This window comes from Mobula hypostoma, chromosome 2 (assembly GCF_963921235.1).
Source record: "Mobula hypostoma chromosome 2, sMobHyp1.1, whole genome shotgun sequence".
NCBI lineage: Eukaryota > Metazoa > Chordata > Chondrichthyes > Myliobatiformes > Myliobatidae > Mobula > Mobula hypostoma.
Genome location: NC_086098.1, coordinates 78,620,380 through 78,637,218, shown reverse-complemented (window position 1 = coordinate 78,637,218; position 16,839 = coordinate 78,620,380). Strand labels below are relative to the sequence as shown.

The following is a 16,839-nucleotide window of genomic DNA, read 5'->3' as shown; positions in this document are numbered from 1 at the left end:
ATTCATTTTTTTATTTTATCAAATGTACCTAGATGTATTTTCGTAATTAAAATCATACAAAACTGCTATTAAGCGCTTCTGATAGGGATTCAAACGTAAATTTTTTTCTGTAATATTAGTTGGATGAAATAATTGGAAAGTTAGGTAAAATACCATTCAAAAAAACTTCTAATCTGCAGATATCTGAAAAAATGTGAACTAGGCAACTTATATTTATTAGATAATTGTCCAAACGACATGAAACAATTATCCATGGATAAATCACGAAAGCATGCTATTCCCCTCGTTTTCCATAAGGAAAAAGCTTGATCAATTCTAGAAGGTTGAAAGAAAAAATTAGATATAATAGGACTAGATAAAATAAATCCGTTCAATCCAAAAAAATTTGCGAAATTGAAACCATATTCGTATGTTTAAATATCGGATTAATTACTTGTTTATTCAGTTTGGTTAATGCAAAGGGGAGCAAAGCTCCTAAAATAGTGAATGAGAACCCCTACACAGACTCACCCTCCAGGTTCACCCATCGTGGACAATGAATTTCATCCCAATCTTTCATCCAGAACATTAAATATAGGATATTAATTGCCCAATAATAAAATCTAAAATTCAGCAATGCTAAACCACTGTCCTTTTTTTGATTTCTGTAGATAGTTCTTACTCCATCTAGGATTTTTATTCTGCCGTATATAAAGAAATTTTAGAATCAATAATATCAAAAAAGGATTTAGAGATAAAAAGTGGTACCATTTGAAATAAATACAGAAATTTAGGTAGAACAGTCATTTTAATAGCATTAATTTGACCAATCAATGATAAGGACAGTGGGGACCATTTAGTAAACAATTGTTTAACATGGTCAATTAAAGGTAGAAAGTTAACTTTAAATCTTTTTTTTTGTAATTTTGGCACCCAAATAAGTGAAATAATCAGTAATTAATTCAAATGGTAATTGTCTATAAATTGGAGCTTGCATATTTAATGGAAAAAGTTCATTCTTATTAAGATTTAGTTTGTAACCAGAAAAACTACAAAACTGAGCTAGTAGTGATAAAGCTGCCAGGATGGATTTCTCTGGATTGGAGATGTATAGTAACAAGTCATCTGCATACAGTGATACCTTATACGTCTCCTTTCCACAAGTAATTCCAAGTATATTGGGTGAATCACGAAAAGCAATTGCCAGGGGTTCCAAAGCTGTATCAAATAACAAAGGACTTAACTGACAACCCTGTCTTAGTACCTCTGAAAAGCCTAAAAAAGGGGGTTCTTTGATTATTGGTAACTACGGAAGCCAAAGGTGAATGGTATATCAATTTAATCCAAGAAATAAATTTTGCGCTAAAGTTGAATCTCTCAAGCACATTAATAAATATTTCCATTCAACTCTGTCAAACACCACCTCGGCGTCGAGCAAAACAAGACATTCCGGAAGTTTAGATGAAGGCGTATATACAATGTTCATTAATCTCCTAACATTGAAATATGAAAAGCGATTTTTAATAAATCCCGTCTGATCATCAGAAATAATTTGTAGCAGTACCTTTTCCAATCTCTTTGCTATTAGAAAAAAATTTTGGAATCTACATTCAACAAAGTTATAGGTCTATATGATGCACAATCAGTGAGGTCTTTATCTTTTTTAGGAATTAAAGAAATGGATGCCATAAAAGGATTGTGGTAATTTACGTACAAGTAAGGCATCCTTAAAATATTTTACATAACTATAGTGAAAGTAAATTTGAAAAAGATTTATTAAATTCTACTGTAAATCTATCTAAACCTGGTGCTTTTCCAGTATTCATCGCAAAAATTGCTTTCTTAATATCATCTTCTGTAATGGATGCATCTAGTTCTAAGCATTCAATAAGTGGTAATTTTGGAATATTCAATTTCCTTAAAAATTCATACATAATGGTAGATTCTTCAGGAAATTCCAATTGGTATAGAGAGGTATAAAATTCTTGAAAAGATTTATTAATTTCATCATGATCAACCATCAAGGTACCATCCTGTTTAGAAACTTTACTAATCAAACGTTTAGCCGAAGCAGCTTTCAGTTGGTCTGTCAATAATTTACCCGATTTATATAAAAATGACTCTTAGTTTTAAGTAATTGATTTTCAATCGGGGAAGTTAATAACAAATTATGTTGCATCTGAAGTTCAACCCTCTTTTTTATAAACTTCTAGATTTGGAGCAACAGAATATTTTTTTATCAATTTCTTTAATCTTATTAACCAATGTACATATTTCATTATTAATTCAATTTTTCAATCCAGCAGAATATGAAATAATTTGCCCACAAATATATACTTTAAAAGTATTCCACAATATTCCACTGGAAATTTCATTAGTAGAATTAGTTGAAAAGAAAAAAACGATCTGTTCTTTAATAAAATTGGCAAAATTTAAATCTTGAAGTAAAGTGGATTTGAACCTCCATTGTCTAGCACTAGAAATTACGTCAGTGAATTTAATTGATAGTTTCAGAGGTGCATGATCAGAAATAGTAATTGCATCATATTCGCATGCAATACAGATGAAGCTAATTGAGAATCAAAAAGATAATCAATTCTCAAATAACTATGATATACATGGGAGAAAAATAAGAACTCTTTCTCATTAAAATATAAAAGCTCCAAACATCTAAGATTCCGGAATCAACTAAAAAGGAGTTAATAAAAATGGGGGATTTGTTTAGAGATATTTGACTAGGGGCAGACCTAACCATCAAAGTGTTCAAGCAACAATTAAAGTCTCCACCCATTATCAACTTATTCATTTAAATTAGGAAAAGATGCAAATAAATGCTTAAAAATTCAGGATAGTCCGTATTTGGTGTATAAATATTAACCAAAACAACTTTTTGATTATAAAGTAAGCCAGTAATTAACAAAAATCTACCATTCGGGTCTGAAATTGTTTCATAATGAACAAATGAAATCGAGGAGTCTATAAAAATAGGGACTCCTTTTACTTTAGATTGTGAATTAGAATGAAACTGTTCAACTTTCCAAAACCTAAAAAAAAACTGATTATCCACCCTCCTCACATGACTCTCTTGAGCAAAGATAATCTGAGCATTCAGTGTATGAAAGACGTTAAAAATCTTCTTCTGTTTAATCAGATGATTCAAACCATTTGCATTCCATGAAACAAAATTAATAACATTATCCATTTTACTACAATAAGCCAAATGGTATGCAAAGGGTTAACCTTGCTGCATGGAAACCCATGACTCAGGAAAAGGAAGAAGTTTAAAAGAGTGTTACGTACCCCGTAACTGGGTTGCCAAACCAGCAGAAATGGACCACTTAGTTGGAGTCTGGTTAACAGAAACTAATAAAGTTTTATTAAAGAAATAAGTAAAACAGAACTCTAATCGTACGGATATAAATGCAACAGGTTAGCAATGATAAAACACAGATGTACACAGAACTAGGGTAATAGGAATCAATCAAGCTCTGTCACAGTCTAAGGGTAAAATGATCAGTCTCAAGTGATGCAGAGTTCAGTTCAGCTTAGTACAGTTCGCAGTAAATGCTGTTGTGCCGTTGGGCAGAGAGAGAATGCAAATTTTGATTCAAACAGACCTTTGATATTTTTCGCAGTTAGCTTTCGGGCGAACACTTTTATGTCTTCTGTGGTCACTGACTGTGACCCCTCCGTTCCGGATACGACCGTTCTTCCGCGGTGAACCCGGCACCCAGGCAAAGGCGGACACACACACCAGGTTCCCGCCAATTGTACCTTTTCACCCTGTGCATCTATGGTCGGTTCCCGCGACCAGACCTCCAAACTTCCACCGACTTGTGGGGGCACACCGCTCTTCCAGGGTCTCGTTATCTCGTGGTCTCGTGGTGTGTGTCGTGCCTTAGCGAACGTGTTCTTTTTATCCCCCTGCTGGGGTATTGCCTGTCCATCAAACAGTTCAGGTTCAAAGCAACCGGTCTGTCAATATTCTGAAGTGTGTTTCTTTCTCGTTAATTTCTCTCTTATTAGCATTTCGAATGTTTCTCCGTTGTCTCTCTTATCTCTCTCATCAGTATCAATCTTCTGATAACTTGGTCACACCCCTATCCTTCAAAGGATTTTTACCGGGGTAAAAATTATGAGCATGAATACATTATTAGATACACACTAATATACAGGGTCATCAGCTATTCGGCTAATACAGAGAGCTTTAAGTTTTGACAGACAGTCAGCAATCACATTTTCCATTCCTTTTATATGTGTTATTTTAATATCCTCCAAGACCAGGCTCCAACTTAGCAACCTTTTGTTTTTATCCTTCATAGTGGCCAAAAGCACTAATGGGTTGTGATCAGTGTAAATTCTCAGTGCTTTCCGTCCCGGACAAATATAACAAGGGTCGTCCCACACAAACTTAGCATTCTTTGGCAAGAGCTTAGTAAGAGGGAGGGTAATATCCGCAAAGTTTTTGCAAACTTCCGATAGTACCCCACCATCCCCAAGAACCTTCTCGGGGCTCTCTTGTCTGACGGAGTGGGGACTTCAGAGATAGCCCACACCTTAGCCTGCATCGGTGCCAGCTGCCTGTCTTACCACAAATCCCAGATAAGTGATCTTTCCGTGGCCGAGTTCACTTTTTGCGAGGTTCACTGTCAGGCTGGCTTCAAACAGCTTTTTAAACAGCTCCTCTACTGCAACAATGTGCCCCTCCCACATGTCACTCCAGACCACTAAATCACCAATATATGCTTCCGTGTTCTTTAGTCCTTTTGTCACTGAATTAATCATCCTATAGTGGTGTTGCTTATTAGGCTGACCTGATGTGACAACAACACCATGTCCCCGCTCTTTGCATCGCCTCTGGACATCCGGACATACGTGTGCGTGCTGGTTAATTAGCTTTATCAGTGGCTTGCTCTGTTCAGGGGTTAAGTGAGAGAACTCATCAGCAAAGTTGGCCAAAACAATAGAGTTCTCCCATCTGGTCGGCACCATACTCATCTTTTCAAAATGGGTTTTTCCCTTATCAGGTGGCACCTTAGCCTCATTAATTTTCGTGATAACACCAACTAGATCTGTTTTATGATCATGGTAAGCTTTTAACATGTTAATAGCTTGTAACTGTGTTAGCTCACATCTACAATAGTCAATAGCATTCTTCCTGTGTGGCCAGTAAAACTCTTTCATGATTCTATCGCTTGTTTTCCTCACCCCAAAATGTCCACCGGGGCGGGTATCTTGTGGGCCAGGTTAAAAATCTCATCCCCATAAATTTTTGGCACTATCACCCCACATTCCTCATCTGCGGGCACGGTACGTGGTCTCCATTTCCTCATTAGTACTCTCTCCTTCACATAATAGCTCACTGGCTCCCTTTTTAATTCTGCTTCGGAGAGAGCTGTCTCCGCCAAAACCATCAGCTCCTCGTCTCGCTCCTGTGCCTGTATAAGTTCCTTCCCTGCTAATGATAAGTCTACCTCAACTTCCGTTTCACTACGCTGCTTCTCACTTTCTAACCCCTCCTGGTACAAGGCTGGTAAAAATGTCTCCGCTAAATCTATATTCACTTCGGCAGCCTTTCTGGACATGCGCCGAGTCACTGTGCAAACGAGATAAGCCTGTGAGTCCATGGGCGGGGCCTCAATGCTGGCAGGCTGGCTTGTCAGTTTTACTGCTGAGAACACATTTCCACTGGCGAGGTCATTACCAAGTAAGACCTCCACGTCTTCCATCGGTAATTCGGGCCTCACCCCTGTCGTGACCAGCCCGGAGACCAAGTCGCTTTTTAGGTGTATCTGGTGCAAAGGTACTGCTTCAGTCCCTTTCCCAATGCCTTTTATCACCTTGACCTCCTCAGTCTGGGTCTCTGAACTAAAGTCTAACACACTCTTTAAGATCAAAGACTGACAAGCTCCAGTGTCTCTCCAGATCCATACTGGAACCGGGTTTATCCCCTCCTTCACCGACACGAATCCGGCCGAGATAAACTTCTCGCGCCCTTCCTGTACTTTATCAGACCTCTTCTCCCCTAGCGGTTTGTTTGCCAGCTCAATACAGCCAGTCGGAACCGTAGTTTTTCCTTTCCCCGTCTCCTTTGGTGCAAAGCACCTGGACACAAAGTGTCCGGCTTTCCCACAATTATAGCATACGACCCCAGGAGACTTCCTACCAAACTGCTCCCGGTCTTCCTTACCCTTCTCACTAGTCCCCGGCTTACTTTCTGACTTTTCTGGCGGACTCTCTCCGCCCTCTTGACTACCCTTCTGGTAGCTTTTACTCGGGATAACCTTTGCTTTGTGCGTTAACGCGTATTTATCCGCTAACTTAGCAGTTGCCGCTAAGGTTTCTGCCTCTTTCTCATCTAGGTAGGGCCTCATACTTTCAGGGACACAACTTTTAAATTGCTCAATCAGTATTAGCTGTAGCAGTCTGTCATGATCCCCATTGACCCCTTTCGAGGCGCACCAACGCTCACAATACATCTGCATCTCACAGGCAAACTCTAAATACATGCGACCCCACTGCTTCCTCGCATTCCGGAACCTCTGCCGGTATGCCTCCGGGACCAACTCATAAATCCTGAGTATCGCCTGTTTCACCACATCATACCTCTGGGCGTCTTCTGTGGACAATGCCGAGTAAGCTTGTTGAGCTTTTCCTTTAAGTACGCTCTGAAGCAAAATAGCCCACTTATCCCTCGGCCAGTCCCGACTTGCAGCGACTTTTTCAAAATGTAGAAAGTACCGATCAACATCGGCCTTCTCAAATGGGGGAACCAGCCTAACCTCCTGGGGCGCCCTGAACCCTCCACCTTGGTTCGGCATGGGCCCCTGCGCTAGCATCATCTTTAACTTCTCCAGCTCAAATTCCCTTTCCCTCTGTTTCTCTCTCTCTTGTCATTCTAACTGCCTGTCCCTCTCTTCTCGGTCCAGCTGTTTTACTCTCTCTTCTCGCTCTAACTGCCTGTCCCTCTCTTCTCGTTCCAGCTGTTTTACCCGGAACTCGTGCTCGAGTCTCAATTTTTCCATCTGCAGCTGTACTGCTTCCCCACCAGGTTTGCCCATAGATACCACCTCCAGCTCCCCTTCGGGAAACACACCTTTAGATACATAATGCTCTATGATAACTGTGCATTTCCGCTCTCCTCATTGTCGACTTCTCCTTAAAAAGATTCAACCGTTTGGCCACTGTTGCCAATTCTGATTTCCTGGCATCCTCTAATGCCTCCAAGGTTGGTGCCTTTAGAAATTCCTCAATCTCCATTTCTGCTGTTTGCCCTTTCTTTCGGGAATTTTAACCCAATCAGTTTACCCAGTCCCAAATTTGGCGTTCAAAATCGCGGACGAGATCCCCACTTATGTTACGTACCCTGTAACTGGGTTGCCAAACCAGCAGAAATGGACCACTTAGTTGGAGTCTGGTTAACAGAAACTAATAAAGTTTTGTTAAAGAAATAAGTAACACAGTACTCTAATCGTACGGATATACATGCAACAGGTTAGCAATGATAAAACAAACGTACACAGAACTAGGGTAATAGGAATCAATCAAGCTCTATTGCAGTCTAGGGGTAAAAAGATCAGTCTCAAGTGACGCAGAGTTCAGTTCAGCTTAGTACAGTTCGCAGTAAATGCTGTTGTGCCGTTGGAGAGAGAAGGTGAGAGAGAATGCAAATTTTGATTCAAACAGACCTTTGATGTTCTTCGCAGTTAGCTTTTGGGCGAACCCTTTTATGTCTTCTGTGGTCACCGACTGTGACCCCTCCGTTCCGGATACGACCGTTCTTCCGCGGTGAACCCGGCACCCAGGCAAGGGCGGACACACACACCAAGTTCTCGCCGATCGTACCTTTTCACTCTGTGCGTCTATGGTCGGTTCCCGCGACCAGATCTCAACTCCCACCAACTTGTGGGGGCACACTGCTCTTCCAGGGTCTCATTATCTCGTGGTCTCACGGTGTGTGTCGTGCCTTAGCGAACCTGTTCTTTTTATCCCCCTGCTGGGGTATCGCCTGTCCATCAAACTTCGAACAGCTCAGGTTCAAAGCAACCGGTCTGTCAATATTCTGAAGTGTGTTGCTTTCTTGTTAATCTCTCTCTTCTCTCTTATCTGCATTTTGAATGTTTCTCCATTGTCTCTCTTATCTCTTTCATCAGCATCAATCTTCTGTTAACTTGGTTTGTCGTCACAAGAGGAACTGGAATCTACGACACTTCAGACATATTTGTAGATTCAGAACATCCCAATTGGAAAATACTAATCTAAAAGCAATACCATCCCCTACCCCCCAAGCCCGAAAAAAACACTGGCCAAAGCCAGCCAGTACGCTAACTAATCCCAAATATATTACCCCAACTCTCATGAAGATATAACTCCAAGTGGAAGGAATTTACTAAACCACCCACAGACAAAACATTATGAGAGAAATACCAAGAAAAGGACAAAACAAATACTGAAAAAAAGAACCCAGTCATTGCGAGACATTTTGAAAGGCGAAATCTTGAAAAATGAAACAAAATACAATCATATTAATATTTCAAAAAAAATCAGTCGTCAAGTCAAAATGTTAAACTAAGTTAAAAATACTTACATAAAATAATGAAAGAGAAAAGAAATCTTAACATAAAAGCATAATAAACACCTATAGTCCCAAAAAAACCAGGTATAATCCAACCATAAATAAGAATTCCTGAACTTTAAAGGCAAATCTACATATTAGTTTTAAAGTAATAGACAACTACATTCAAACATGAGAAAGCAGTAAATTTATTAAACAGTTGGAAATTAGTCAAGCTCTTCAAGAAATTGACGTGCCTCTGTCACTGATTTAAACCATTTACGTGATTTATCTGGCAAAGCAACCCTTAAACGTGCAGGATATAACAACGCAGGGTGTAATTTCTTTTGGTATAATTCCAACATCACCGACTTAAAAAGAGACTTCGCTTGTAACAACTGTGGTGTAAAACTTCCACCAAATGAAATTTGAGATCCCCATACTCAATCACTCCTTTCCGATGTGCAACTTGAATTAATTGCTCCGTAGTATGCACATAGTGGAATCATAGGGCAACCGCTCTGGGTTTTAAATCTTTCGGAGGTTTAACCCTTAACGAGCGATGAGCGCGGTCTAGTATGCGGGGGGAGGGGGGTTAGAAAACACTTCAGTACCGAATACTTCCATTAAAAATTGATCAAAAATTGAGCAAAAAACTTAGTGGAATTGCCACTTTCAACATCCTCACGAAGTCCTATAATCCGTAGATTCTGTCTGTGACTGCGTTTTTCCAGGTCAATCATCTTGGCTTTATATTGTTCCAGTGTTTGAATGGTCGAGATTACTTTCTTCTCCAACGAGCTCAATCTACAGTCTCTTTGTCTGCCATGTTCATCAAGATCCGAAATTAGTTGTTGCTTTCATTCTCACATTTAATTGCTCCAAGTTGATCTTCAATATTATTTAACTTTATCCCGAGATTAGAAAATCTTTTATCAAGTTTGTCACCCAAAAGCTTGGATATAACTTCCAAAGTCAGTTGTGCCTGTTCAGGCTGTTTAGACTGTTTAGGGTCGCCTCCTTCTCCATTTCCACTGTCGGCTTCCTTGCTCTCTGTTAGTGCCTCTTTCCCTCTGGTTGCCATTTCCAAGAATTAGAAGTCAAAATTCAAGCATACAAAAATATTGTAAACACTTCAATGTGAATACTAAACGAGTGGTAAATAAATGGAAAAAAAGAACAGAGCCAAGTCAAGTGCGACTTACTCCATCTAGTGCTTCAAGAGAGTCCCCGTATGAAGTTCCAATGTTATATCAAGTTTCCACAATATGCTCTTTAGGTCCTACATTTTGTATGGACCTAAAGAGCATAGCGCTGGAGGTAGGGTAGGAGAAGGAACAAAGTGGTTGTGATATTTCTTTACAATGGTAAAGAAATAAATGGTAATATTGCAGGGTACTGTTTTACCCAGTTCTTTTGATATAAATATTTCTTATCCAGGATTTTTTCATCGTGACATGAAACCAGAAAACCTCCTTTGTATGGGACCAGAGCTTGTAAAAATAGCTGATTTTGGTCTAGCTCGTGAAATTCGATCTCGTCCGCCATACACTGATTACGTATCTACAAGATGGTAAGAAAAACATCTTTTTGCTTCTCATTTCTGATCAATGTGTGTAGTAAGAGGGTAGCTTTATTTGACAGCATGCCAAAGACTGCTGTGAATTGTTCATAAAGTAGGCAGTAAAAATTGCATTTTACAGCTGGAAGTGACATACTGTACTATGCTACCTGTAACTTTACTATATTTAATGTGAGGGAATAAGGGTATGCATATCATATATGCCAATGATATAGAATAAATGCTCAATTCTCTATTTGCTGTTTCTTTTTTTTTGTTTTACTAGAACATTCACAATTTAAGACAATGTTTAAAGATTACCTTTTTTGTCACATATATATTGACACATACAGTGAAATAGCTGTTATTTGTGGCAATGACCAACACGGTCACAGGCTATGCTGGGGCAACCTGTAAGTGTTGCCATGCTTCTAGCACCAACATAGAAAACATTAGTCCTCGTTCAGTCAAACACGAGGGAGGGCAATAGCCTAACAAGTGGAATTTTACATTTGGAAAGCCAGTTTACAAAAATAAATCACACAACTTGTTGCTTTTCCACCCCAGTGACCCCCCCCCCCCCCACATCCCCCAGTCCTTGCCTTGTGAGCAGTTCATGCTGTGGTAACAAGGTTATTAACATCTAATTTTGTTCTTGCTTTTTGTATTTTTAATGGTTTGGAGGAGCATACCAGAAGAACTAGTAGGATTAAGCCATATGGCCCTTTTAGTCTGCCTTGTCAATAAAACCATGGTTGATCTAATTGTGACTCTGTTCTTCTCTACAACCTCAACTCCCCTCCAGTCCAGAAAATCTAACTGTTTCGTTCTGAAGTTGAATTGAATTGACTTCATTTCTTACACCTTTCACATAAATGAGGAATAAAAATTTTTACGTTACGTCTCTCTAAATGTGCAATTTATAGTAATTTATAATAAATAGTATGACAACAGGACTGTCAATATAACATAGAAATACAGCTGTGTCAACATGAATTTAATAGTCTGATGGCCTGCTGGAAGAAGCTGTCCCAAAGCCTGTTGGTCTTGGCTTTTATGCTGCGGTACTGTTTCCCAGATGGTAGCAGCTGGAACAGTTTGTGATTGGGGTGACTTGGGTCCCCAATAGTCCTTTGGACCCTTTTTACACACCTTTATTTGTAAATATCGTGAATAGTGGGAAGTTCACATCTACAGGTAGGGCGGGCTGTCGGCACCACTTTCCACAGAGTCCTGTGATTGAGGGAGGTAGTGTTCCCATATCAGGTAGTGATGCAGCCATGTAAGGATTCTCTCAATTGTGCCCCTACAGAAAGTTCTTAGGATTTGGGGGCCCATACCAAACTTCTTCAACTGTCTGTTGTGCCTTTTTCACCACACAGCCAGTATGTACAGATCACATGAGATCCTCAGTGATGTTAATGCCGAGGAATTTAAAGCTGTTCACCCTCTCATCCCAGATACATTGATGTCAATTGGGGCTACCCTGTCTCCATTTCTCCTGTAGTCCACAACCAGCTCCTTTGTTTTTGTGACATTGAGGGAGAGGTTGTTTTCTTGACACCACTGTGTCAGGGTGATGACTTCTTTTCTGTAGGCTACCTCATTCTTATTTGAGATTAGGCCAATCAGTGTAGTTTCGTCAGCAAATTTGATTAGCAGATTGGAGCTGTGGGTGGTGACACAGTCATGGATATACAGAGAGTAAAGGAGGAAGCTTAGTACACAGCCCTGAGGGGCCACCTGTGTTGAGAGTCAGAGGGGGTAGAGGTGAGGGAGCCCACTCTTACCACCTGTCAGTGGTCTGACGGGAAGTCCAGGATCCAGCTACACAAGTTTGGGTGAAGGCCGAGGTCTCTCAGCTTCTTGTTGAACCTGGAGGGAATTATGGCATTGAAGGCTGAGCTGTAGTCCAAGAACAGCATTCTCACAGAAGCATCCTCCTTCTCCAGATGTGTAAGGATGGTGTGTACAGCTGTAGCTATTGTGTTATCTGTTGATTGATTGTGTTGGTAGGTGAATTGTAGGGATCCAGTGTGGATGGTAGCATGCTGTAGATATAGTGCTTGACCAGCCTCTCAAAGCATTTGCTTATTATTGAGGTGAGTGTGACAGGATGCCAGTCATTCAGACATATTACCTTGGTCTTTTTAGGTACCGGAACAATGGTAGATGTTTTGAAGCAGGAGGGCACTCTACATTGGGGGAGGGAGAGATTAAAAATGTCTGTAAACACACTTGCCAGTTGTGCTGCGCATATCCTGAGAACCCACTCTGGGATGTTGTCCGGTCCTGCAGCCTTGCAACTAACTGTCCACTCATTGGAAACACCTGAACACCTGCGTAATTTGGCCTCAGAGAAGATCAAACTACTAGTCGCTTCAGCAACTCCCTTCAAGGGCTCAGTGTTGGCGACATTGAATCGAATGTAAAAAAGACTTGGCTTGTCTTGAAGGGAGGCAGCAATGCTGGAAACTCCAGTGCGCTTAACTTTTAAGTATGTGATGGTGTGCAAACCTTGCCATAAGCTGCATGTGTTGTTGGTGGAGAGTTGAGTCTGATTCTTGTCCCTGTATTGTTGTTTCACCACCTTGATGACTTTGCGCAGATCATAGCTGTGTTTCTTGAGCTCCTGCTGATTACCGGCAACATAAGCTCTGTGTCGCGTGGTAAGTGCTGCTCACATGGAAATGTTGATCCAAGGTTTCTGGTTTGGATTGACACTGACCGATTTCTGGTGGACAACATCTTCAGTGCACTTCTGGATGAAATTCGTGACCCTATCTAGGAACTTGAAGACATCCTCATCGTGGAAGACATTCCAGTTGACGTCATCAAAGCAGTCCTGTAGCATGGAGGCCAATTGGTTGGACCAACAGTGGACAGTTTTAACTATGGCAGCCTCTTGTTTCAGCTTCTGCCTGTACTTTGGCAGCAGCAAGACGGAGGAGTGATCCGATTGTCCAAATTGGGGGGGGGGGGGCGCGAAGGAGCGCTTTATAAGCATTGTGGAAAGGAGAGTAGGAGTGGCTGAGTGTTCTATCTCCCCATGTGTTCACCTGGATATGTTGACAAAACTTGGGGGAGACTTCAGTCAGCGATGCTCTTTTAAAGTCACCGGCAACAATGAAGGCAGCCTCCAGGTGTGCAGTCTCCAGGATGCTGACCGTCTCATACAGTTCCTTGAGATCCTGGTCAGTATTGGCCTGCAGCAGAATATATACAGCTGTGATAATAACAGCCGTGAACTCCCTAGGCAGCCAGAAGGGTCTACACAGCAGCACCAGATCCAGGGAACAAAAAGATTTGAGGGCATGCACATTCTGTGGGTCGCACCAAGCATTATTGACCATGAAGCATACCCCACCTCCTTTTCTTTAGAGAGGTTTTTAGACCTGTCCGCCCGAAACAGGGAGAACCCAATGGGATGGTCTGGTATCTCATCCGTCAGCCAGGTTTCCATGAAGCACAACACATTACATTCCTTTGTTTTCTGCTGGTAAGAGATTCTGGCTTTTAGTTTGCACAGCTTGTTATCCAGGAACTAGCCAGGATTATGCTGGAAGCAGTGGCCGATTACATTTAATAATTCAGGCTGTACAGCTCTCTGGGTCAAAAATTAGGACAGAGACCATAGACCACAGACTGCAGAGCTTACTCCAGAGACCATAGTCTACAGACAGTAGAGCACAGACCATATAGCTTAGGCCAGACATCAAAGACACATTGTAGGGCACTGATGGTAGAGCTGAGGCCAGAGACCATAGTTCTCACAGATAATAAGTTCCACCCTATTTTCCCTCTGAATCAAGATTTCCTATGAGGCAAAACATTGTACCAGTATACCCTTGTATGTTTCTAAGTCATACTTTATTGGATAAAGTTCTCAAGATCTTTACTTATGTTGTATGTAACAGGTTGCTCCTGTGAAGTATTTTCACTGTGAAAATACTGAGATGTGTGTTAAGTCACTAGCTAGAAAGTTGAAGGTCCTCGGGGGGTAAACTAGAGTTGGAAGATTAATTTTCTTTTTCCTAAAACTAAAGTAATTTTATGAATGCTTGAGATTAAAAAAAAATTCTTTCATGTGTTGTTCGATGTTTAAATAAGGCCAACAATGAAGTTTTTTTTTAGCCAGCAGATGGGGCTAATTCACTTCATTAAGGTAAAGCTTAAGTCATTTGTTCGACTTTTTTTGGGAAGGAACATCGTTTGCTGATTATTATAGTATACTGTATCATGCACAAACTTTACTGTTTGTTACAGGTATAGAGCCCCTGAAGTTCTTCTTCGGTCAACAAATTACAGTTCTCCTATTGACATGTGGGCTGTGGGTTGTATTATGGCAGAACTCTACACATTAAGACCCCTTTTCCCTGGGTCTAGTGAAATAGATGAGATTTTCAAAATTTGCCAAGTTTTAGGAACACCTAAAAAGGTATGGAAAATTTTGTGTCTGATTGTACCTTTGTTACATAGTCTATGACTTATGATATAAAGATCAAGATGGAAAAATAATTTTCAACAGGTATTGAATTTGGATTTTAAAAGACTGCCTGACTTGGGGGTTTGAGTTGTCAAGAAAATTTGTAACGTTGCAGTAATATAATGCATGCACATTTCTATCAGTAAAACTTGCACATTCTTTTGTTATGAAGTGTAGTTAGAGTGTAGAACAGTACAACACAGGAAAGGACCTTTCAGTCCACAAAGTTGTGCTAAACAAATTAAATTAGTAATCAAATGGCCTACTAAGCTAATTCCTTCTGCCACTCGATATCCATATTGTTCCATTTTTCTCATGTTCACGTGCCTATCTAAACATCTCTTAAAAGTCCCTAATATGTTTGCTCCTACCACCACCCCAGGCAGTGCATTTCTAATAATAATCTTGACCCTCACATATCCTTTTGAAATGACCTCCTCTCACCTTAAATGCATGTCTTCTGGTATTAGGTATTTAAACCTTTGGAAAAAGATATTGTCTGTCTACTGTATCTATAATCTAGAGATTATCACATCTCCCCTCAGTCTCTGCCATTTCCAGAGAAAACAATCCAAGCTCTTGTTATAGCCCATGCCCTCTAATTCAGACAGCCTCATGGTAAACCTCTTCTTCACCCTTTCCAAAGCCTTGACATCCTTTCCTATGATGGGACAACCAGAACTGTATGTAATACTCCAGATGTACCCTAATTAAAGTTTTATAAAGCTGCAGTGCAGCTTCCTGACTCCTTTCAAAACAAAATGGAAATTGTAATATCTTGAAGAAAACACTTTTCATGATTATATTTATCATCTGTAATTCTCTCCAGGGCCAACTGAATTGGCATTTAATACTGATTTAAGTTTTCCTTCCCACATCCACTTCAGATTCAGATTTATCACATGAACTTGGAAACATACAGTGAAACGTCATTTGCATTAACAACAACACACCCAGGGTTGTTCTGGGGGCAGCCTGCAAATGTCGCCACACATTCTGGCGCCAACATAACATGACCACCATGCTTCATTTCAATATCAAAATCTGTGCTCCTTATAGTAATGCCAAAGCCCAGATTTGCTCGTTTGACGTACAGTTTCTCAATTGCTTTTACTGGACTAAGCTAGAATATTTTGAATTCCTACTCGCACCCATCACTCTAATTTATCTTGTTGGCTCACTTTGTTTTCTCCCCTCCCTCCCGCAATCAAAGTTGTGCTGTTTACCTGCAGAAGTTTAAGTTCTTTTAGTGTATTTTAGCAGTTCCAGCTACATAATCTTTGACAACTTACAAACAAGTAGGAGGTACCATAGCATTAAGGCTAGAACTATTCAGATGGGAAATAGCTTCTCCCAGGCTGTGAGACTACTGAGCTCCCTGCCAACACCAGGTCTCATCATGTATGGAACACCAGTAATGTATGTTGTTTAATTTTTGGCTTGCATCATAAGTACTCATTATTTATTAATTTATTAGTAGTAATAATACTTTTGTGTTGTGTGTAAATTGTACATTATACGTACTGTGTTGTGCACCTTGGTCTGTAGGAATGTTCTTTTTTTCGTTTGGTGGCATGTATGTATAAAGTTGAATGACAATAAACTCGAATTTGACCTGATATTCCTACATGTATTTTCCTCTGTAACCTTCAGGTTCTGTCAGCTGCTTAAATCTAGGGAAGACGATCTCTGGCCCTGCCAGACGGGTGAGATTCAGATGCGAGTCCACCCCAAAACCCCCCTGTTTGTGTAGATACTATGTGATTTTGTTACCTGTTACAAATCAGTACCACGAAATAACATACAATATACCTCGTGCAATTAAACGATTTAGCTTTATAATTCTTAATTTGACTACAGGGTTAGTGAAGAAAAAGCAAAAAGTGAAAAGGGCCCGTTTTTAATGAAACAGTCTAATGTGCACAAGTTGGAGCTCACGGTTTCCCTTTCGCCGATCCTCCTTCGATCTTCCCAGCCTTTGAGGTGAAGGAACCCTTAGGGGGCAGTGATCATAACATGATTGAGTTCACTGTGAAATTTGAAAAAGAGAAGCTGAAATCCGATGTGTCGGTATTTCACTGGAGTAAAGGAAATCACAGTGGCATGAGAGAGGAACGGACCAAAGTTGACTGGAAAGAGACACTGGCGGGAAGGACAGCAGAGCAGCAGTGGCTGGAGTTTATGCGAGAAGTGAGGAAGGTGCAAGACAGGTATATTCCAAAAAAGAAGAAATTTTCGAATGGAAAAAGGATGCAACCG

General features: G+C 40.4%; 1 protein-coding gene across 5 annotated transcripts in view; it reads left to right on the top strand.

Annotated features, from left to right (window-relative positions):
• The window catches only part of LOC134341181 (serine/threonine-protein kinase ICK-like), a 93,182-nt gene that overhangs the window by 42,316 nt on the left and 34,027 nt on the right, over window positions 1–16,839 (top strand). For all 5 annotated transcript variants that reach the window (XM_063039006.1, XM_063039015.1, XM_063038994.1 and 2 more), the window contains 2 exons: window positions 9,974–10,106; window positions 14,361–14,532. In XM_063039006.1, the coding sequence (XP_062895076.1) occupies window positions 9,974–10,106; window positions 14,361–14,532 (305 nt within the window). The remainder of the gene's footprint in view (window positions 1–9,973; window positions 10,107–14,360; window positions 14,533–16,839) is intronic.